The 24,407-nt window shown below is 34.8% G+C and overlaps 1 protein-coding gene across 2 annotated transcripts in view; it reads left to right on the forward strand.

The window, feature by feature from the left end:
- The first annotated feature begins 282 nt into the window (after positions 1–282).
- Positions 283–24,407, forward strand: part of LOC126767921 (putative cysteine proteinase CG12163) — a 42,644-nt gene continuing 18,519 nt past the window's right edge. Inside the window, exon 1 of one of the 2 annotated variants that reach the window (XM_050485709.1) lies at positions 283–615. In XM_050485709.1, the coding sequence (XP_050341666.1) occupies positions 523–615 (93 nt within the window). In that variant the 5' untranslated portion in view covers positions 283–522. The remainder of the gene's footprint in view (positions 616–24,407) is intronic. The other variant, XM_050485710.1, reaches the window with a different exon arrangement.

The following is a 24,407-nucleotide window of genomic DNA, read 5'->3' on the forward strand; positions in this document are numbered from 1 at the left end:
CGCTAGATTGATTTCTAAAGGGTAATTAAATTAGTAGAGGTTTTCCAAATAGATTTTGTTGCTGTGGCAGTTTTGTTGCTCAGACAGACGGCAAAAAGAATTTAATTATGAATTTAAGTGTTAATAATAAAACCATTTTTTTTGTTTTTGTTTTCCAAGATTACAATAATTTTATAAAACAATTATTTTATGTCGTCTTTATACAACCCTGCTATAATTTTCAACAGCAACGCTGCAACTCTGCATATAATTATGCTTTCACTGAACATCCGCAACTGTTTTCATTTCAGTCTTCTCGTGAATTTTCAGGTGTTTAGTTTATTATGGTAAAATTTACTCCAAGTGATAGGTGTTAAGATTATTCTGTGAATTAAAAGTTTGAGACGCATTAATTGCTGAAAGTGGCTTTCTGCAAAGCAAAAATTATTAAATAATTAGAATCATTTGCTATTGTAAAAGTGAGAAATAAAATTGTGATTATATCGGCTATATTTAGTGTAGATAGAAACTAAACAAAGCAAAATGCGTCTCGCCGTCGGTGCAGCAATCGTAATTGTTGCGCTGTCACTCCTCTCGGTGCTTGTTACTGGACAGGAGGCCGGTGCTGCTGATGAGGTACGTAAAATAAAATAAATATTGCTTTTGCTAGTGCTAATTTTCGCAACAGTCATCGCGACTCAAAGTTAACGCTTATATGGATTGCTTGTTGGAAATTTCACTTTAACATTTACATTCTACATATACATATGTATATAGAAAAGCGTTTAAAAAGAGTTGAACTAATACCTAAATAAATAGTAACAAATATACACCTGCAGGTGCTATGCATAATAATAATGATTTTTTTACATTTGCTATTTCCAATCTTTCAATGATTCATAGCCAGCTTATATACACATGACAGAAAAAGTCTACGTTCATCCCCGGAATTGTTCATTAACTTCCTTTCAATTGTTTTGAAGACAATTATTCGATGAGTGTGTAGGCAAAATTTTATAGAATTTGAGCATTGTTCTGAGTTAACGGAATTTTTGTATCTCTACTTAAGTAAATTGATCATAGTTGTGCGTTCACTTTAAATAGCGAAAGTCACAGGTATTTTTTATTATGGACCAAAAGGGCAAAGAAATACATATTAGCGAAAAAAACATTGTTAGTTACTGGCACAATGGCAAAAGTTATCGAAAAATGGCAAATAGCGTTGAGGCACAGAGAAATGGAGAAGAATGGAAAGCTATAAGTCCTGAAAAAAGAGCCAAATTAGTGCGGAAAAATTGCCCATTAGAAGTCATTAAAAAACGTGGATATCCAACTAGTTAATGATTTAACCTTTAATCCTTTCTTCTCTTAATCTTGAAGTGAAAGCAGCCAGAAAAAGTTTACAACAGTTCTTTCAGTGCCGGACTATTCACTGTTTTATCTTTAATTAGTACTTTATATTTGCTTTAATTAACATCAATATGTTGTTTTATTTATTTTGTAAAATATCTGTTGAGATTCTCTGCAATTTTTTTTCTTCAATTGAAGAATTCTATTTCTGGATACCCTGCAATTAAAATCATGGTATCAATCATATAAAATGTCTCTTAGAAAGGTCACTAATTTTAACCAGTAATGTTTATCAAATGAAAACATATTACTATGTGTGTATTACAAATGCTTTAAGATTGGGCTTCTCATGAAAAAGCTTAAGATCTCCTATAGTGTTTACTCACATAGTCATATATTTGCACTTGAATACATACATTTCAAATTGAAAAATTTTCAACGGGGAGCAATTTATAATTGAAAACAATTGCGTACCCAGGCTTCGTTATCCAAAAACGCAAATATATTATAATTGAGTTCAAAAGAAATAAATATGTTTGTATAAAATAATTAGCCAGTTTAAACTACAGTCAGACATGTTTAAAAGCAATTTAAATAATGTAATTTTACTTTAATTTATTTTCAGATTGACTTAAAATATACGTAAAAAATGTATATTTATATATACATATATTTTTTTTTGCAATTACAATTAACGCCGGCAGTTTAAAGAAAAATCAGTTATTCTCGCGAAATTTTGGCATTAATAAATAATACATTCACAATTAGAATTTTTGGTTTAGTTTAACTGAGTTCCAATGTATATAAAATTTATTTGCGTTTAGCTACGTTTAAATGTAATAAAACTTTGTGAATGTGAAGATATGTCTTTGTTATAAACTGAAAATAGCAAACTGGGATTAAGACATGAACATCAACTACGACGACATTTCTATTTATTTGTGTCATCTGTTATCACATTCGGATTGTCGTAAACGCTGATTAATTTGCGTATCAATTAGCAGCAGTTTGTTTGTTGCTTTAAATACATCTACAGAACCGTTAAAGCAAATACAATTAAAATGATTGCAAATTGTACACGGGAACTTTCTTTCATGAAATCCAAAATATGCGTTTACACTTATAAATGATAAAATGAAAAATTTAACTGTGGTATACCATAACCTAATTTTTCTGTCACTGTTCTATTTTATTTATTTTTTTTTTTTAACTGCAATACAATAAAATACTTTTCATACAGTTTATTTTTTGTTTCAAATTAAAAAAGCCGATTATACTAAGTATGACAAGACTCTGCTAGAAAATAATAATTAAATTTCTTCAAAGTATGTATGTATACATATATGTACATATATTAGTAAATAATAACTGAGAAATACTAATAAAAGTAGCAGCCTTGCTTTCAATTAATAACTTTTATGTTATATTATGTTTTGAACACTGTTTCGAAGATTTACGATTTTATATTATTCATTTGCCTTGTATTGTTTTCCATTTAAACGACACACATATATTTGCATACAAAAATTTTACACCAAATCGTTAAATAAACACAAATTTTATTGCATTTTTATGTACACAAAGTAAACATTGTGAGCTAATAACATTTTTCTGCAAGTAAATATTAAAATTTAGTTTTTTTAGATATTTAAATTTTTATAACTTTCATGTAAAACAAATATGTTGACCACAAGGGGAAAAATGTGAATTTTCGGACAAAAATTTTTTCCATTGCTGTAAAATTCATTTTGTTTGCAGTTAAGTCAAATCTGTATGTATGTAATTGCCTAGTCGGTACATTGTGGAAAAATTTTTGCAATCGTGCATATATAAATAAATATTCACTTACATACTGTGTGGTTGGCTGAACAGGCAGAGCTTTCAGTTCTATTTTGGTCAAAAACTTTTTAACTTATTGATTTGCTTTCAAAATTTAACCGCAAATATTGGTTTCCACTTATTTAGTCTCATACATGTTCATAATAAAAGTGAGCCATAGTTGAATGTCTGCCAACTTTTTTAATTTTTTTAATCAAAGTAGAAAAAAGTTGCAGCAAGGAAAACTTAATAAAATTTTGTGCAAATTTTGATTTGCATATGTACATATGTAAGTTTGCATAGTGAAAATCACATTTTTTCGTATACTTTTTGAGATTGCTGCTGATGTGCACCAGTTATTGACTGTAAATTAATCGACTTTAATCTTTACCAAACTTAAATATTGATTTAAAAATGATCGGAATTAAAAAAGGCAAGCAATTAACAGCCATGCGAGGTCTAAATCGTTAAACATATTTATATATATGTATTCAATATTAATTTAATATGTATATGTAAAATATTATATATTGTGATCACCGTTTTATACTGGTTATGCAACTCATGTAATAGGCCTTCGTTAGTTTGTATTAAAAAATTAATGTTCGAAAAAAACAGCTGTTAGTTCATTGAACAATTCGAGCTCTGACTAACCACTACGGAAAACCACTTGCTAAAAGCGGTGCTAACCTTACTACTATGCGCATATATTTGATCACAGTTGACTAATGAGTTTGAAGAGCCACTATATACCACAAATTGAGTCTCATTTGCATTTATACTTTTTTCAAAATGCTTACGTTAACTATTAAAATGATGATTTAAAAGAGGAAAAAGGAAATAAATTGTTTGAAAAATAATTGCAACCGTTTAAAATTATTCATAATTATTGTCAAATTTAAGTAGTGTCGTTGTTGCTTTGACTGTAAACGGAGTTATCTTTTATGCCTGAGCAAGTTAATCAAGTAGTTTCATATTGCCTCAGCGAGTTTATTACGTATCGCCTATAATTAATAGCATTCTATTTATGACTAACATCTGACTAGTTTAGAACCAGTCCCTGACCAGTTTTTAATACTACTACTACGGGTGCTTCCATTTTTACTTTCACTCCGTATATAATTTTTAATATCTAAGTTTAGTTTAAACCTTACCGGTTCTTAAATTCTAGTTTTGATAAAATATATAAACACATGTGGACATTTTGAGGTTATGCACATAAGATGCGAAGCACAAGAAAAGATAATAAAAATAAGTGACATTGATGTACATGCATACATAATATTAATTTAAATTAACCATATATACCATATATACATTTGTAATATTTTCGTTCAATCTGATGAAAAAGTTTATTTTGGCGAATTGCGGTGTCCTACAAGAAAAAATCTAGTGTAGTAAATTTGCAAAAATTGGATGATTTTAGACTTTTAGATTTCACGCTTTTGTATGTTCTTCCGTGCTCGATTAAACCTCTCTTTCAAGTTGAATGGAATGTCTTTTTAAGTTGAATGCTGTAAATGTAGTATGAATCTCTAGACAGAAGGCTATGAAAAGTGGATAAGCTGAAAGATGAACATGTCTGGACTTCATCATGTGAAAACAATTTGAACAGGTTCAGGCAGATTATCAGACTCTAGCGACAAACTAAGACATCGTGTATACACTGAAAATGGAGTGGTCTTAGCATCACAATACTTGTAAATACATCCTTGAATGCTTATTAAACCTATCTACGCTTTCCCTTTGAAAAAATGTATTAGAAAATATTTTTTTCTTGGATTTACCGTTAGATTAAACATATTCTTTATGTCTAACTCGTGACAAAAGAATGGCAGTTGTTTGCTTTGCGGTGGATGAGTGAAGACTTTAGAGCTTTATGTTAAACGGTGTAGGACCTTGTGGGACGTACTGCTATTTTTTTGGGGTTTTTCTACGTCCACATCGCGTCTTTAGAATCAATGTTTAGTTTCGTTGATTAAAATTTTACTTTTTATCAACAAAAACAACAATGAATATAACGCTTTCTTGCTTTTAATCGACCATAAGTCGCGTAAAGCATATAATAATAAAAAAGGTTTACTTATAATTGTTAAATACTTTTTGTTTTTTATTTTATTTTTTGTTTTGTTTATGTTATATACTTTTTTATATTATTTTTTTAAATACATTTTTTTATGTCTATTTATGTTTTTATTTTTTTTTTAATATATACCAATATTTTTTTTATTCTTTTTAATATTTATACTTTTATTTATCTTTGTAATTTTTTATTAAAATTTAATTTTTAAAATATTTTTTTCTTATTATTTTTTTTTAATTATAGTGGATTTTAAAGTCTCTAAAAATTAATCCATGTAGCAATCATAACAACTGCGTTGTACTTTTTATATTAGACCTTGCCAATTCGGAATACCTATGTATGTCATCTGTGTCATATCTACATACATACAATACATAAATATGTATGTACATATGTATAGTAGCAGGGGTATTCGTCAATCGTCGCAAAACGCTTATCACATGAAAAAAGTCAGCGATTAAGGTCAAATGTGCGCTAGGGTACATTAACCCATGCTAAACACAAGTAGATAATGTAGCATATTGGCATTTAATTGTATACGAGTAGACTTTTGCACATTTTTACATGCATCGGCAAGTATGCGAAACTCGTTAGAATGCATTGTGAAACGCAAAAATATAAATACTTAAAGAAACACACAATTCCTTCCTCTCTGTTCCATTCTTAGTTGAAATGAATGTGCTCGAGCCCATTGCTGACTTATACCCGTGTGATACTGATATTTTTTCGATTTTTATACTCTCGCAACAATGTTGCTAAGGAGAGTATTATAGTTTTGTTCACATAACGGTTGTTTGTAAGTCCTAAAACTAAAAGAGTCAGATATAGGGTTATATATACCAAAGTGATCAGGGTGACGAGTAGAGTCGAAATCCGGATGTCTGTCTGTCCGTCCGTCTGTCCGTCCGTCCGTGCAAGCTGTAACTTGAGTAAAAATTGAGATATCATGATGAAACTTGGTATACGTATTCTTTGGCTCCATAAGAAGGTTAAGTTCGAAGATGGGCAAAATCGGCCCACTGCCACGCCCACAAAATGGCGGAAACCGAAAACCTATAAAGTGTCTTAACTAAGCCATAAATAAAGATAATAAAGTGAAATTTGGCACAAAGGATCGCATTAGGGAGGGGCATATTTGGACGCAATTTTTTTGGAAAAGTGGGCGTGGCCCCGCCCCCTACTAAGTTTTTTGTACATATCTCGGAAACTACTATAGCTATGTCAACCAAACTCTACAGAGTCGTTTTCTTCAGGCATTTCCATATACAGTTCAAAAATGGAAGAAATCGGATAATAACCACGCCCACCTCCCATACAAAGGTTATGTTGAAAATCACTAAAAGTGCGTTACACCGTCTAACAAAAACCGTCAGAAACACTAAATTTTTCGAAAGAAATTGCAGAAGGAAGCTGCACCCAGGCTTTTTTTAAAAATTGAAAATGGGCGTGGCCTCGCCCACTTATGGACCAAAAACCATATCTCAGGAACTACTAGACCGATTTCAATGAAATTCGGTATATGATATTTTCTTAACACCCTGATGACATGTACGAAATATAGGTGAAATCGGTTCACAACCACGCCTTCTTCCAATCTAACGCTATTTTGAATTCCATCTGATGCCTTCTCTGTATAATATATAGTACATTAGGAACGAATGATGATAGCGGAATAAAACTTTACAAAAATACTGTATTTGAAAAATATGTAAATGACGTATTATGAAATCTCGATTATCACTTTATAATGCGAGAGTATAAAATGTTCGGTGACACCCGAACTTAGCCCTTCCTTACTTGTTTTCTGGTAGCTTTATTAATCGCCATAAAAAATAGACAACAAAATAAAAAAAAATTAATTATCGGAAGCCAATATTGGCAAATGGCGCCGCTGCTTGCTATAAACAAAAGGTACACAAAACCAAGTAAAATGCATATTTATACCTTTTTATTTATATATGTGTTCATGCATGTCCGCATGCTCACATTTATGTGTACATATATCTCTATCGGTGTGTAGATCGCAAATCGAATTGATGCAACTGACAATTGCGCCGCAGGCTTTTCTATTCGGAAACTGTCAGCCAGCGACTTAAAGAAATTTTCTACAAAATTACATAAGTACATATGTACAAATATATATATACTATATAAGTATATATTTAAGCGCAAAAGCAACAGCGACAGTCGCGGCAAATTTGTGGCGAATGCAAAACTAAGATCGCAGTTCAATAAATTAGAGAATTTTCGAAAAAATTCACATAATAGAGTGTAAATAGACTACTTTTAGCTCGATAATATTAGTTCTTCCGTTTTTTATTCCTAATGGTCATCATCCTCATATTATACACAATGGTCCTTCAATAAATATTTTATTCCACCCAAATTTCTCCACTACCACCTGCTTTTGCCAATTTCTAAATAGGAAATACTGGAATAAGGTTTAGTATGAAAAGCATACTGACTCATAGAGCAAATCTGAACCCATTGGAGCATACTCTATTTAAAAGTCAACATATCCTCCGCCAAATAATTTCAAAATAACATTCTCATTAGTTCGGTTTAGCATTTTATTATTTTTCCCTTAACCTTGTTGATTGTAATATTACCTTTTTTGGATCAGCCGCTGAGGTACAAATAAGAAACCGCTGTTTATTTGGCTGTTTATTTGTACGTCCACAGTTTCGAACATGAAAAAAATCGTCTAGGTTAAGCGTAAATTCTACAAATTTTTGGGCCTGATCACTTTTTGAATATATGGTATATTAAACATAGTTTTTTTCAAGGCTAAATGTTATTAAGAACAAGTAAGGAAAAATACCGAACATTTTATACTCTCGCATGATAAAGTGATAATCGAGATTTCATTATCCGTCATTTACATATTTTTTTTATTTTGCTGTAAAATTAATTTGATTAGATCAATTTGTGTACTTTGAGCATTGAATTGTAATTTTATTTTCAGCTGGAATTCAAAATAGCGTTATATTTTCGTACACGTCATCAGGGTGTTAAGAAAATATTACATACCGAATTTCATTGAAATCGGTCCAGTAGTTCCTGAGATATGGTTTTTGGTCCATAAGTGGGCGAGGCCACGCCAATTTTCAATTTTTAAAAAAAGCGTGGGTGCAGCTTCCTTCTGCCATTTCTTCCGTAAAATTTGGTGTTTCTGACGTTTTTTGTTATAAACTTTTAGTGATTTTCAACATAACCTTTGTATTGGGCGTGGTTATTATCCGATTTCTTCCATTTTTGAACTGTATATGGAAAGCTGAAGGAAACGACTTTATAGAGTTTTTCATAAATAGTTTGAGATATGTATAAAGCAAAGTAGGGGGCGTGCCCACTTTTCCAAAAAAATTACTTCCAAATATGTCCCTCCTTAATGCGATCCTTTGTGCCAAATTTCACTTTAATATCTTTATTTATGGCTAAGTTATGACACTTTATAGGTTTTCGGTTTCCGCCATTTTGTGGGCGTGGCAGTTGGCCGATTGTGCCCATCTTCGAGCTTAACCTTCTTATGGAGCCAAGAAATAACAAGTTTCTTCATGTTTCCAAGACAGCTTCGGGACGGACAACTACGGACGGACGGACAGACAGTCTACTGAACTTTGGTATATAGATTTATCCGACTCAGAAGTTTTTATCAAACAACCGTTATGTGATCAAAACTAATGTCCCTTAACCGTCAAGAAATACGTGTACCAAGTTTCTTCAAGATACAAGTTACAGCTTGCATAAACGGACAGATACAAACGGACAAGATTTCAACTCTACTCGTCACCCTGATCACTTTGGTATATATAACCCTCTATCCGACTCTTTTAGTTTTAGGACTTACAAACAACCGTTATGTGATCAAAACTATAAGTTTCTCCTTAGCAACTTTGTTGCGAGATTATAAAAATAGCAGTTTACATAGGTAAAGTTTCTCAAGCAAGTCCTTTAATCTTTGGCTTCATTTGTATTCGTGATCGCACATTATTATATGAAATCCAAAATATGCTCTATTTTTATCCAAATTTATGACCGGTTTTTTTTTGCTTTCCTCAAATACCAACATCATGACAGTGACTTATCAAACCATCCTCGTATATTTGCAGTATAAAAATCAGTTTGTATGTGCATAACAGCAATTGTTTTTTAATCTTTTGAGCAAAGTACGTGTGCTCCAGTTTTATTTCCTTTATTCCAACACAGTGGCTAAGTCAAACAGTATATGCACACAGTGCAGCCACTGAGAACTCTGTCGTTTCCAAGACAGTCGGGTCTATGTAGCTGAAGTGAAGAGATCCATAGCAGAATTTTTATCCAGCCAAAGACGTCAACTATCACAAGAACAACATAAATTGATACAAAGAAGTCCGAACCCAACCATTGTTCTACAACAGTCTATTCTAAGTTACCAGAGTTTGAAGAGATTTAACTCAGACCAAATTCTGCGCCTTTTGTGAAATCAGACTAAGGGAGTTATTCCAAGAAGAAGCCTTCTGAGGTTGTTCCATATTCTACTAATTCGTTCTAACATACGCTAACCGAGCTATGAGAGTAAAGTATCATCGTAAGATTTCCGAAAAACCCTTTATATAGTATTGGAGTAAAATAGCTACTTCTGTCTGTTATTATTCCATCTTTCAAAGTAATGACCCACATTTTTGTTGTATAACGGGTTATTTTAGTCTAATCAAGTGGTCCGTCGGACTTCTGTTCGAACAATTTCGATGAATGAATGTGATTTTCAGTTTTGTGAAGAAGTATTGTTCCAATTTCTTTGCTCATTGACATCTCTCAGCTCGTCTCACACACGTATATCACATTGCCGAACAGTAGAGATTTCTCAATATTTTTTATACACATTTATGAACTACTGTTATTTAGTCTGTTTTATCAATCAAGTGTATGTCTCTAGATCTTGAGATTGCTACACCACAGATATTTCTTTCAAGGCACACATAAAAGTGTATTTGCAAGCTTTGATGAAACCTCGCCCATGCCTCGCACAAATACCGTTAAAGGGGCGGATAAGTGCAATTTATTCGCATTTCCACAGGAACCACAGTGTATGCAAAATGAGGCGAGCGAAATTTATGAGCTGCGAATGAATGGTTAAGTTCTCCAGCAAACTGTAAGTCAACAAATCAAGTGATCTAACACTTTTGCTTCAGTTTTGCGCGCATAGCGTATTTTTACGCCACTTTGTCACTTTGCGCCTTTCCAGCGTTCACCGCCGTTCGCAACACCCACAGCTTAAAAGGCAACAACAACAACAACAGCAAATCGCAAATCTGCTTAAGTTTATAGTCATGCTATGCTATGCGCTCCATACACGTGACATCTTTACTTCATTTTATTTCTTTCATCTACTTATACAGTCGCTAAAAGAGTGATGTGCCTAACTTTTTTCCCCGGTTTCGTGATGTTCACATTCTTGCCGGATCCAAATTTGTGTTCATTCACATGCTTTAGTATATATGTATATATATGAACAATTTTGACTACATTATATGCACGCTCGTACATTTTATATGCCGAAAGCCTCTTGATATAACAACAACAAAATAAAAACAAAAAATCAAGAAAACAAGTTTGCCTGCCAATTCCACATCCGGAAGCGTGCGTTCTTCTCCGAATGCCAGCATAAAATTGTCAATAAGATAAATACGCCTTAATTTTAGTCAAGCTCAAAGAAATATTTTTTGAATGCAAATTTTACCAGTCGACTCTGTTTAGCGACTGCTGCTGGCAGCTCAATTGCCTTTGCCTAAATCTTTGCCTAACTTCTTTTGTGTACTAAAAGAATACTCTTAATTATTCTTATTAATGTTTAGCTTTATAATTGGCCCAGCTTTGTTATTCGATTGTCATAAAGCTCTCTTACGGAAGCTTCAAGATTCTAACAATCTTTTTAGTCATGACGAAGATCTCAAAAATTTGGCTTTCGATAATCCTTCAGATGCATGTCTCAACATAGACCGCTGCGTCGCTGCGGACACTACTTCTACTGGCATCTTCTCCGAGCACACACATTCGAGAGATGGGGCAGAGTCGCTGGAGTAAGCGTCTCTTGTTTCGGACTGCCAAAGCACTGTAGTCTTTCAAGCAGAAGTGTCAGCCTTCAAGGTACTTCTCGGAAGTGCGACTTATTTCAGGAAGGCACAGGATTCACTCCAATACAGGTCTTGAGCTCGCTGACAGTGAGACCCTTCGATTTGGTTGGAATTGATATTAGCCGCCTTAATAAGTTTGTGGCGAGCTCTACGTGCCTTGTCGATAACGACGATTTTTTTGATCTAGTTCTAGGAGTACAAATCTAGCTGTACAAGTGTAATTATTTGTGATGTCACGAATATAAGTGTATTTACCCAACTAATATTTCACCTTTCTTCTGATTTTTCTTAATTTTTAATACTTGGAATATCATTTTCAAGAAAACCAAGAAAAACTTTAACTTCAGTTGCACCAAGCTAAAATATTATTGACAAATAAAAGAGTTTCCATACAAGAACTTGATTTTGCTCCTTCATTTTGATGTGTTTATGCTATAATGATCCTATATAGATGGTTCTAGCCGTCAAAGCAGTAAACGATTTCAAATCACTGTAGCGAACTTAATACCAGAAGTTTCTAGTAATTTAACCTTTTGTTAACGTTTCCTTACTATCAGACTTGGTATGAACTTCGCTTAATCTATCAAATTGTTTGCCTTTCCTGTCTCTTTAAAGTTAGTATTCTTTCTGCAGTCTCATCGAGATTTGACAGCCACTTATCATCGTAGAAATGATTTCTTATCAAAAACTTGTTTATATATTCTATTAATCTATATTCTATGTTATGTGTATATTATTCTTTTGTTTTCGAACTTATTGAAACAATACATAAGTACATATATATATATGTACATATCTATATATATACTCCGGTGAACATATGCACTTTTAAAGTCATAGCGTAAATGCGCCTTATGCGATCTAATCTGGCGTGAGAAGAGTAGTGGAAAGTCGAGCGCTTGCCTATACTTGAATTCCTATTATTCATTGCATTCCTTTGTTCAACTACTTTTACACTTGCCTATTGTAAGTTGTGCAAGATAAATTTAATTTGTTGAGCTGCTCTTGGCATGCAATCATTCTATGTTTTCACTGTTACATACAAATTCATAAAGGTGGTTTCGATCGGGGCAAGTTATTCTCATAATGATGTGACCTTGGTGAACAATTCAATTCACATCGGCGAGCTGTTTGATGTTTTTGAAGAAATCTGATCCATGTGAAGTCTACGGAGGTGTCACTTGTTCAATTGGAAAATGTTTCTCGAAGAGAATTTTGGTAGAATAACACCCGAATCGTTACTGTTTGGGAAAATTTAGTTAATCATACAAGGTCTGTCGCAAAAGAAACAGGACTGTTAAAAAAACATCAAAAAAGTAATATTTTTCAAAAATTATATTGTTTTATTCAAAGTAGTTTCCTTGTGCTTCGATACAGTGTTTAGCCCAGTCAATTAGCATTTCAAATGAGTCTTTAAGGTCATTTTTCGGAATGCTCTTGAGAATATCGGTCGTCGCCTTTTGGATAGCTGAAATGTCCTGAAACCAGTGTCCTTTAATGGGCAAATGAAGTTTTCCAAATAGGTAAAAATCACAGGGTGCCAGATCAGGTGAGTAGGGTGAGTGATTAATGGTTAATATGGAGTTTTTTGTCAAAAAATCAGTGACAAGCGTCGACCGATGACACGGCGCATTATCGTGCAACAGGCGCCAGGACCCTGCCTCACGGTATTGTGGTCGAGCACGACGAATGCGTGACAAAAGACGCTTCATAACACCAAGGTAAAACACAGCATTAATCGTTTCGCCAGGTGGGACGAACTCTCGGTGTACGATACCCTCGGAATCGTAAAAACAAATCAACATTGTCTTTATTTTCGACTTCTGAAGACGACCTACTTCTGATCGTCACAGAGGTCCTCACGACCTTCTTGAAATCGCTGAAACGACTCATGCACATTACTACGGGATAGGCACTGATCACCATAAACTTTTTCCATCATTTGAAATGTTTCAGTAAACGTTTTCCCAAGTTTAAAACAAAATTTAATATTTGCTCTTTGCATTTTACGACCGATGATCAAAAGTTGCTGTCACTTTTTGAACGATAACATCGATTGTAGTTATCCAATTGTCTTAAAATTTTTACGAAATGTCAACAAGAGATCAAACTTTTTATTTCATATACCCACCAATAGGTGGCGCCACCAGAAACAGTTATATTTAAAAGGTTCTGTTTCTTTTGCGACAGACCTTGTATAATCTCGAATCTTGAAAAACAGAATGCAAAACCTTTGTTACCGACTACCTATTGAAAAACCCAGTATATGAGAAGCTGCGACTATTGTATACAATACAATATCTGCAAATTATGTACCCACTGACATACATACACACTTCTGCATATATGCGCGAAATTGATTTGAATGCTTTTACAATTTAGAAAATTGATAATGGTGACAAGATTTAATTAAGTTAATGGTGCTGGTGTAAGCTTTATACTATGTTTGAGAAATTTTAAAAGGTTTGAATCTTTTTTGTATTTTTTTTTTGTATGTATCTGCAAAGATAATGGTGATAAGTTTGAGGAAAGTTTGTTTGGCAAACTTCTCACCCAATTTTGTCAAATTTTCGAAAGTTTATTCAGAATTTAGCATAGGATGAATTTCACATTAATTTGTAATATTTTACTAGTAAGAAGTTGAGACTACCCTTTACTCGTATTGAGCTCACAGTATGCGAGCTGAAGCCTAATATCGTTGCCCTGCTATCGTAGTGAAAAACCATCACTCTGAAGGAGGCTACACTCCGGAGCAGTAGATATTTTTCTGTCTTTATAGCACCCATTTCTGTTTCAAAGACGCTGCAATGGTTATGTGTACACCCTGTCGGACATCTCCACCAACGCTCCTCGCAAGCTTTGATCCAGCCGTAAAAAGGCTGATCGAGAGAGCTTGCTGCCCAGCATGAGCCCTCGGTATTTAACTCTGTCAGCAGGCTGGAGACATGCTGCTCTCATCGATGGTATATGCGCATCCGGGATTTTGTAGTTCTTCGTGAATACAACCAGTTTGGTTGTGCTAGGATTAATGGAAAGGTCATTTTCAAAAGCCTAAGTTGACAGCTTAATGTCACGTGAATAATTTTTCTCAATGCAAGTTGTACTATCGTCAAGTTAGCGTTCCTCAATTTGGCATAAAGAAAACCATCTATTAATCATTAAGACAATCGCAATAAATGTGATATAAAAAATACTGTAAACCTAATGAAAACATTCGGTTGGCCACGAAATGAAAGTTCATTGTCATCTAATATTTTGTTCCTAAATGTCATTGAATTTGTACTATTGTCAACTTATAGCGGGATTCTGTAACCAGTGTCTAGTCTCTATTTGAGACATTTTGAGGTAAAGTCTCAATTTGAGACTAGTTACTATTCACTAAACAGTCTCCAGCGTTAGTCTCAAAATATTGACTAAAATTTTAGACCTGATAGTTAGCAGGTCACAAAACTAAAAGGAACTCATGTCTGCCATTTTGAATATACTTAATAGAGATCATCATAAATATTAATCGATTGTAGTTTTTTTATATTTTGTAAGCAAATCAAACACGAAAAATTAAAAATAAATTTTACATAAATTTCGTAAATATTATGAGACAAAGTCAACATATATTTTTATTTTTATCTATAATACTGTTTTTTGACTATGTCATAGAAAATTTAATATTTGTTATCGACATATTTATTCCCATTCAAGTGTAAAAACATCTGAATCTAATAATGAACGATGTAATAGATTTTGACTGTCACTTTGGAAGAATCCCAAAAATGAAAACTCTAGAAAACGCGTCTCTAACTTGAAATCTCAAATTTATAGACTTGATACTGTATCACAGTACAGAATCCGAATTGTCTTTCCAAAATTGACAGACATATTCTTAGACATATTAGGAACAGATTTAAGCAATATAAAAAAAATCGATTTTTTGAGCCTCCTAAAGCAGGCTCCCCCCTAAAGGCAAATTGGTGGTTTTCAAAATTCGGTACGTGCCAAGGCACCCAAATATTCGTCTCTACAAGTTTCAGTCCTTTCTCAAACCAGCATACTAGTATAAAATTCAAATACGTATAATTTTATTATTATTTCTTGTATCGGTCAGGTGTTTTTCTTTGCTGTTTTGTGGCTTACTTTATTTTTCACTTTTGCTCTAGCTTTCATTCTTCTATCGAAGCGTTTTTATACACGCCTGAGTTTCGGATGTGAGCGTCCATTTATCTACTTTGTATTTTGGCTGGTGTCCGCCTGTTGTGGCGCAAAAGTGAATTTATGTAAATCAGTTAATAAGTAGAAGTATCGAGAGTGCTGACTAAGACCACAACAAAACCTCAACTTGCGACCATCAACCGGGCAGACAGTCTGTCGATTGACTTAATGAGATAGCTGGTGAATTGGAAATTTACATATTTAGTGGAATCACATTTTAAATGATCAATGCGGTATCAGTTCTTCTAATTCTTCTGCTTTTGTTAACTTTTGAATTTATAATGAAATATGTAGATATGTACATATATTGTATATACTATACCATTATTTATACACTTCTTCAATCTCGGTTAGACAATCTATCAGATAGAAATAATGAATAAAGTAACTTAGTTTTAAGTTGCGACGCGTCTGGCCGTAGTCGGCATTGATTATAGGCCCCGTACAAAAGCTTTTCTGTGTTCATTTACAATAATGAACAACAATCGCACTCATATTGTTTTTGTGCTCCTCTTAAAACTCTAAATTTTTTTTTTTGTGTCGCCGTCCATGGATCCAGTCGGCGCGCCATAATTGTATGTAAATGAGTCGCATGCTCGTGTGAACTCGAGTGTTTTTCATTTATTTTGGTAACTTTTCGACGTATTCACTTTGTTTTTATTATGTAATAACCCGTTCTTTCAGTGCCTGCCCTATCCCTGTTCAATTCCCTCTTTGCTGCTTATTTTCCGATTGAACTCATCGATGCTTTCCAATTGTATGCGTTTTGAAATTACACTTTCATGCTGGCATTCGGCTTGATTATCCAAATTTCATTGTATCTGTGTTTTCAATGCTAACAAGTCGGCATAAATACCCAGCTAGGCGGGGTAATTTATAAGTGCGGTATTGTTGTTTTTATCAATAATACCCATTAGGGCAAACTATTGAAAATGAAGTGACATAGTTGCTAATATTAGAAGTTAATTTTTAGGGAACGAGATTTTATATAGACTTTGAAAAATTTTGGATATGTTGGATGAGTTTTGGAGTAATTGTAAATATTTTTGTTCGCACCATAAGTGCTTAAAGAAAGGAAAGAGATATGAATACCATATTATTCAGTAGGAATTTTCACCGTACCTACTATGGCTCTTTACTTTCTGATGAATACTTCGAAATGGCCGATGAGTTTTATGATCCATAGTAGAAGTATGTTCGGTGGCTAACTATTGCCTGTGAGTTTGGGATACCAAGTTACGATAGATAGCTTTAATTTTTTTTACAAACTATAGAAGCGCATATACACACATGGTCAAAATAATAAGTACATTCCTTTAGGCTGCATTCATTATTGAATTTTGAATGTTTGGTGAAGTGCACGAATGCAACTACGGGTTAATTTCCTTAAATTCGATATTGAAGTGCCTTTCATAGTGAAAAGTAAATGCTGAATCCCCCCTTTGTAGTGGGCGTGGCAATTGATTGTTGATGTTCGTGTTTCTAAGTGGTCAAAATAATAAGTACATTGGTAATTATTTTAAGATTTTCAGCAATTTGGTCGATTTATTTTAATGGTTTGCTCTTTCGGTATTATAGCTCCATGTTAAAAACGCATCAAAAACTAAAAAAATTGTATAGATGGGTAGAAAAAAGCATTGGAGATAAGGAAATCGTCTTAAACCTCAGAAAAGAAGGCCAAAGTCTTAGGAATATCGCTAAAACATTAGGCCGATCATTGTATTTCGTGCAGAATGCCCTAAGGATTAAAAAGAATGTTGAAATTCGCGGTCGACCAAAAAAGACATCAACAACAACGGACAACCGTATTGTCACTCTTGGTAAAAAGGACCCCTTTATATCTTCAAGGATAATATCAGCCGATATTGGTAGCATAATCTCTTCCCGAATGGCCCGACGAAGGCTATATCGAGCTAATTTACATGGCAGGATAGCCAGAAGAATACCATAATTGCAAAAAATAAAATTTAAGATAAGATCACATTTCGCGAAAAATCATGCAAATTGGTCCGGCCCAAGTGATGAGAAAAAGTGGGCACAATATCTTCTGGAGTGACGAAACAAAAATTAATTTGTTTGGAAATGATGCCTGACGGAATGTTCGACTTTCGAAAGGTATAGAATTACATTCACAGTCTACAAAAAAGACTGTTAAACACGGTGGCGCCAACATAATGGTCTGGGGCTGCCTATCGTGGTATGGTGTAGGACCAATACATCGTATTTCAGGCACCATGATTAGGTTATAAAATAAAGATATCTTGGAAAACACGATGCTGCCATATACTGAGGAAAGCATGCCACTAAAATGGAAGTTTCAGCAGGGTATTGATCGTAAGCACACTCCGAGGTTGATAAAAGATTGGTTTCAGGACAATAGTGTGAGTTCTCTTAAATGGCTATATCAATCTCCCGACTTGAATCCAATTGAAAACCTTTGGGAGGAGCTAAAGTAACGGATTAGGAAGCAATCGTGCCAAAATAAGGATCAGTTATGGCATTTTTGTTGAAAAAACCTGGTATGAGATTCCAATTGATACGTGCCTCAAATTTATCTCCAGTATGCCAAAACGAATCTCAAAAGGAATTGAAAATAATGGCGGATATACTAGATACTGATGAAAGAAGTAAATAAAAATCAAATAGGAAACAGAAAACTCAAACTGATTCATTTTTCATTCACAGATGCCTGATGTACTTATTATTTTGTCCAACCATTTTTTAGTCCTTTTATTATTTGCTAGAAATTTAAGCACCTACTTCAACTATTATTACAAATATCTTTATTTTTGTTATTTAAGCCATATATGAAATGAAATGTGATATTATTTCTCTTTAAACATGAATATAAGGCTTTCACAAATTCTAAAGACTTTATTGCCATTTAAGTAGAATATGATTGAAACAATTGTGAAGAGCGCAGCAAAACTCCGAGAAATATGAAAGCTCATATTAATTTTTTGCTATAGGTCTGTCTTGTTAACGTCTACAGAGTCTAAAAATAGGGGAGGAACAAAAAAAAGAGCGATACGGAATTTATACACTCTCTTCCTGTAGGTCTTTCTACGATCTGGGATCAATTCTGATAAAGCATAATTATCCGGTCTCGAGAGCTCCAAATCCAGCAATTCCTTTCGTCTCTAGTAACGTCTCAGCTGTACAGAGTTCTGCAGGGTAATGGTGTACTTCAATATAGCTTTGCTGCTCTAGGCATCACTATCATTTGAGTTGGCGCATATTGCGCCATACGTTGTTGGCCGCAGGCCGCTGACCATTAACCCGTCGAACGATTGAACAGGTCGGCCTTTTGCTTGTACGCTGTTGACTTTGGTCAAGCCAAACCAACATGCCCCGTCACCGCTGGTTTATGTAATTGGTAAATGGCAATTTATTCGATATGCATCGCGCTTTGATGCTTGGTGCTGCATCAATTCGAACCAAATCCAAATAGCGTCGGTCGGCTACGGTCAACTACATTGCCCAAATGACAGCGAACTCGAAATTTCAGTAATAATCCGCGCCGTTAGTTAGTGGTATGCAGCATCATCATGATAACGCATTTGGCTACAATGACACAAGCAATGGCTGAAATATCAAAGTCGGTGGCATAAAAATATAAAATAATAATAAAAATCATCTGCCACAACAACGCCGCCATTCGAGTAGTTAGCTTTCGCGTTAAAGTCAGTAGCCGTCACTGTCGTTTAATGTGCAGAATTCGCCATCACTTACTTATATTTACATAGAACCGACATTGCTGATGTTGCCACCGCCACCAATGTCATAAATAATTACTTTAAATAGGCTTAGACTACTGTCCTGGTAATTTATGTACATAGCTGCTTCTGTAAACCTACATACATATTGCTCACTTAAATTAAGCGTTAAATTAATATTTAATTTTAGTAGTTTTTGTTTTAAAGAATGATCATACTCATAATTGTTCAGTTCTCCCGTTCTCTTTTTACACTCATTACTCAAACTATTCTTGTTCACATGCTAGTGCAATAACCCTGGCGAAGACTTGAATCACCAATACAAATATTGCCAACGGTATAGATCTTTCTTTACCGGTTTCTCGTTTAAGTTTTAAATAAACAGATAAATAATAAAAATTGCGCGATTCGATTGACTGCCAATTGAGCAATTTAATTATGGAGACCTTATTAGTACTTCAGTGACTCAGTAATTCAATTTTCTTTAAGGGGGTATTCTAGTCTAGATGCATGAATTTCAAGTAATTTTTGAAGTGTAGTATAAAAATGCCATTTTTTCCGAAATGGCGACTGCTTGAAAAAAACAAAAATTTTTGTACTACTTTTTTGACAGATTCAACAGGCTATGGCCAGGTCCAGAGGTAAAAAAGTCTATAAAGAAGACTCTAAAGTTCAAGTTCGAGTCAGTAGAAAATGTGGGTATCGTTTAAAAAGGTCTATATCGAGGAAAACGCGTTTAAAGTTTCAGTTCCGGCCAAACCAATTTCGATGCCGGATCAATAAAATATCTATATTTAGTTATATTATTGTTATATTGTAGATGTCTAAAAATCTAGAAGCAAATATCATCTCCGAAACTATTCTCCACTGCAAGTAAAAGAGCAAAGCAAAACATGGAATATTTTTTGCTAAAATATTTGCGGCTATCTCTTCATTTCGTTAATCTTATGTTGGTTATCATGGTTTTATGAAGGAACCCAAACCAACCTACCAACCGAGAAAATTCAAAACAATTCATTCCAATGTATAAGAAGTTATTGAACTGAAGGAATCGGAAAGATCTTAACTTAAAATTTCGAATAAATCCGTTTAACAATCGCTGCTTATTACTCTATTAAAAAGTGAGCAGATGTTTCGATAATCTTTCGGGACAAGCTAATACCGTTGATATGACAATACGTATCTTCAAGATAGATATTTGAATTACTATCTAAGTTAGAACGAATTCGAGCTGCAGAACTAAACAGAGAAGGCACCATCTTCTATAAGAGTGTACAGCTGCTGGCGTACGCCGATGATATTGATATCGTTGGCCTCAACACCCGCGCTGATAGTTCTGCTTTCTCCAGAATGCATAAGGCTGTGAAGCAAATGGGTCTAGTGGTGAACGGGGCTCCCTACGTCCAATGTGGTTTAACGTGGGTATCTGCCTAAGGAGGCTCAAATCCACGGTGTTTTCTATTGGAACAACAATGCGTTAACTCTATGAGTGCTCAGCACAACGGATCAATACAAGTGCTGATCACACACATTTAAACTTTGGTTAACGATTTTGAAATCGGCAGTGTGGCATGGACACACTTCCACCTTGGTCGGGTTCGAGGCCCATCTAAAACCTCTGCCGTACTCTGGGTCCGGCACCCGGTTGCAATGCGACTCCACATTCGACTAGTTGTTCTTCCCGCGATTTGGGTTTTAAACCACAGCCACCACGAATCTCCACGGACCAAACCCAATGAGCAGTGGTACCAACTCCAGGGTCTACTGTGTCCCCGTGGTACCAGGTTAAAATCTTTGGTATTGACCAGTCGAGCCCCCAGAAATTCCTGAGAACTCCTAAGAACCCACTGTATGACTGACAGCCCTCCGTAAACGAAACTGGTGGACAGGAATAAAAATACAGTGATATAATAACCATTTTTTACGGTGAATACTATAGCACTATATCTGACATGGACTATGCTGACATTTCGCAAGCCCAGAATACACAGTGCATGCGGGATTTTAGTCGCCTTTTACGACAGGCATGCCTTACCGCGGGTATATTCGATTCCCCCCCTACCCAAGGGGGTCCCCCCTACCCGCAGAGGGAGCCACTGTGGACAGTCATAACTTCGAAGTCGTAGATAATTTCATCTATCTTGGAACCAGCATCAAGACCAACAACAACGTCAGCCTCGAAATCCAACGCAGAACATCACTTGCCAACAGAAACTACTTCGAACTAAATAGACAATTGAAAGTCCTCTCTCAACGAATAAAAGCAAAACTCTATAAGTCACTCATTATGCTCGTTCTGCTATATGGTGCATAGGCATGGACGATGACAGCATCTGATGAGTCGACGTTACAAGTTTTCGTTAGAAAAGTTCTGCGAGAGATTTATGGTCCTTTGCGCGTTGGCCACGGCGAGTATCGCATTCGATGGAACGATGAGCTGTATGAGATATACGACGACATTGACATAGTTCAGCGAATTAAAAGACAGCGGCTACGCTGGCTATGTCGTCCGAATAGACGAAAACATTCCAGCTCTGAAAATATTCGACGCAGTACCCGCCGGGGGAAGCATAGCAAGGGGAAGACCTCAACACCGTTGTAGGGACCAGGTGAAAAAGGACCTGGCTTCGCTTGGAATCTCCAATTGGCGCCACCTTGCGAAAAGAAGAAACGACTGGAGCACTGTTGTTAAGTCGGTTAAAACCGCGTAAGCGGTATCTACACCAGTAAAGAAAGAAAAAAATCTAAGTTAGGACTACCTCGGCATCATTCTTTTATACTGTGTCGGGAATATTTGTGACATTATAATAATAACAATAGCCATCTTGTCAACTTTGTTTTATTTTAAAAATATTTTGCTACTCCAAACCACTGATTTGGATTATATAATTAAGAAAATGTATTCAATTAAAATGTATTGTTTGTTATGCAATCAAATACAAATGTGTAAAACACGACGTCAAGCTTTAGCCGAGGTCAGTATAGTTAGAATTGAAAGCTTTAGCGGCTTAGTTTGAGTAATAAAAATTGTTGTTATGTAAATTGACATCAGGAAGGCAAAGTGAAGCAACAGCTTTAGACTTCAAATTGTGTGAAGCCCACTCTCAAGAGGTATAATAAATTAATTAAACAGTGCTTTGTATTTTTAATGCAATATATTTTTATAACTGTCAATAAAATAGACAACTAAATTTTTATAAAGGGAATTTTGCAACTAAAATGTATCCAGGTAGTATGCGCCTATAAAAATATTCAATGATTAGAATTTCAATTAGCAAATAATTTGTAGCTGCAATTTTAAAGTAGAAATAACTCTTGGTATTTGTAAATTTCCTGACTGTGGCAACACCACGAGCTCTTAAGGCAAACGATCAAAAAACTCTGTGCGAAACCAGCTTTTAAAGCAATTTGTCCACGCATACTCTCACCTACTAAACTGTGCTTCCGAACCATATTTTTCACAAAATAAAAAAAAGTCAAGTGTTTTGTAAGCGATGTGCAAGCTGTTTTTGTAGTTGTACGTGAGTACACCGCATCCACTGCATCGTCCGGTCGCTCGGTCATCGATGCAGCGTTGCCTAAAACCATTGAAATGGAAATGAATACCCCCCCAAAAAGCGTTCAACCGGCTATAAATGAATTTCGTAGCTAATTTGTTTTATTGCAATTTCAATTTCGACTTCACCCCGCCACGGTGCCAGCGTTTTTTTGTGCCGTGTAAGCGTGAAGCGTAGTCTGCGGTTTAGCCGATGCAACGTGATAGAAATTTCTATTAGATGCCGTCGTCATCGCCTTCACAAGTAAGCAGAAAAACACTTCACGCCGCAGAAGCACCAACCATTTAGATTTATTTGATTCCTTCTTTTGGCTTTCAGTTTTTTCCTGCTTCTCACTTTTAATTCATTAATTAGTGGTTTGTGTATTGACAAAGTAAGCACGACTGTTGAACTGGTTGCAGGCTCGCTATATTATACCCGAGAGCTGCTGGTAGCGCAAGGTATCGTTATACTTGTATACGGTATATCGCCCTCATCAATATTAGTATGAGAAAAGGAATCGACATTACAGCTAAAAACGATATTGGTAATAAAATCGAATGTGGAAAATGATTGTTCCAGCTTCACAGATATACTAAAATATTTCATTTTGCATTTTAATCGGTTTATAGAAAAAAGGAAATGTAAAATCCTTAACGGTCGTTTTCAAAAATTTGCTATATCTGAACCAAAACAAGAACATGTTAACGTTACTTCGGCTACACCGAAGCTATAACTTCCTAAAAAGTTGCATTTTAATAGCATAAAATGGTATAAAAATAAATTTTACTTAATATTGATTGGTCGGTTTGTGTGACCGCTATCTGCTATAACGGTTCGATCTGAACAATTTGTTCAGAGATTTCAGCAATGCTTTGGATAATAACCTGGGCCAAATTTTATGAAGATTCATTGTTAAATGAGAAAGCTTCCCACACAAGGACTTGAGTTTGATTGTTCAGTTTGTATGGCAGCTATATGCTATAGTTGTTTATACAATTTTATTAGCAAATCAATAGTTCTCCAATTGCACTTTTCGTGCACTTTTGCCATTTATTGCCATGCCATTATGGTCGTAATAATCGTCCAGCTGTGCTCGCTATTCTTCGAATTGTTCAAAATATCGAGCGTATATTTTCTTTACATAATGTTCATGTGCCAATAAGAGAAAGAGCTGCTGGAAATAAGGAAAATATTGCTGCCGTTCAAGGAAGTGTTGCTGAAGACCGCAATTTGTCGATTCCAAGACGTTTTCAAAAATTGGGTCCTCAACGACAACCTGGCGGATTTTTAGAAAGATTTTAGGCTTGCATCCTTATAAACTTGTTCTTACTCAAGAATTGAAGCCATTGGACCACCGAAAACGTCGTGAATTTTGCTTGGAAAAATTTGAAAACGATAACGGTTTATGAGAATCATCTTCTTCGATGCGGCTCACTTTCATCTCAGTGGTACGGTAAATAAAGAATGCTCTCGATTCTGGGGCAAAGAAAATCCGCAAATTATTGATGAACAAATATTACATTCACTTAAGTTGAACAGTTTGGTATGGTTTTTGGTCTGGTGGAACCATCGGTCCGTACTTCTTTCGAAGTGAAACCGTTAA

This window comes from Bactrocera neohumeralis, chromosome 2 (genome assembly GCF_024586455.1).
Source record: "Bactrocera neohumeralis isolate Rockhampton chromosome 2, APGP_CSIRO_Bneo_wtdbg2-racon-allhic-juicebox.fasta_v2, whole genome shotgun sequence".
NCBI classification, from domain to species: Eukaryota; Metazoa; Arthropoda; class Insecta; order Diptera; family Tephritidae; genus Bactrocera; species Bactrocera neohumeralis.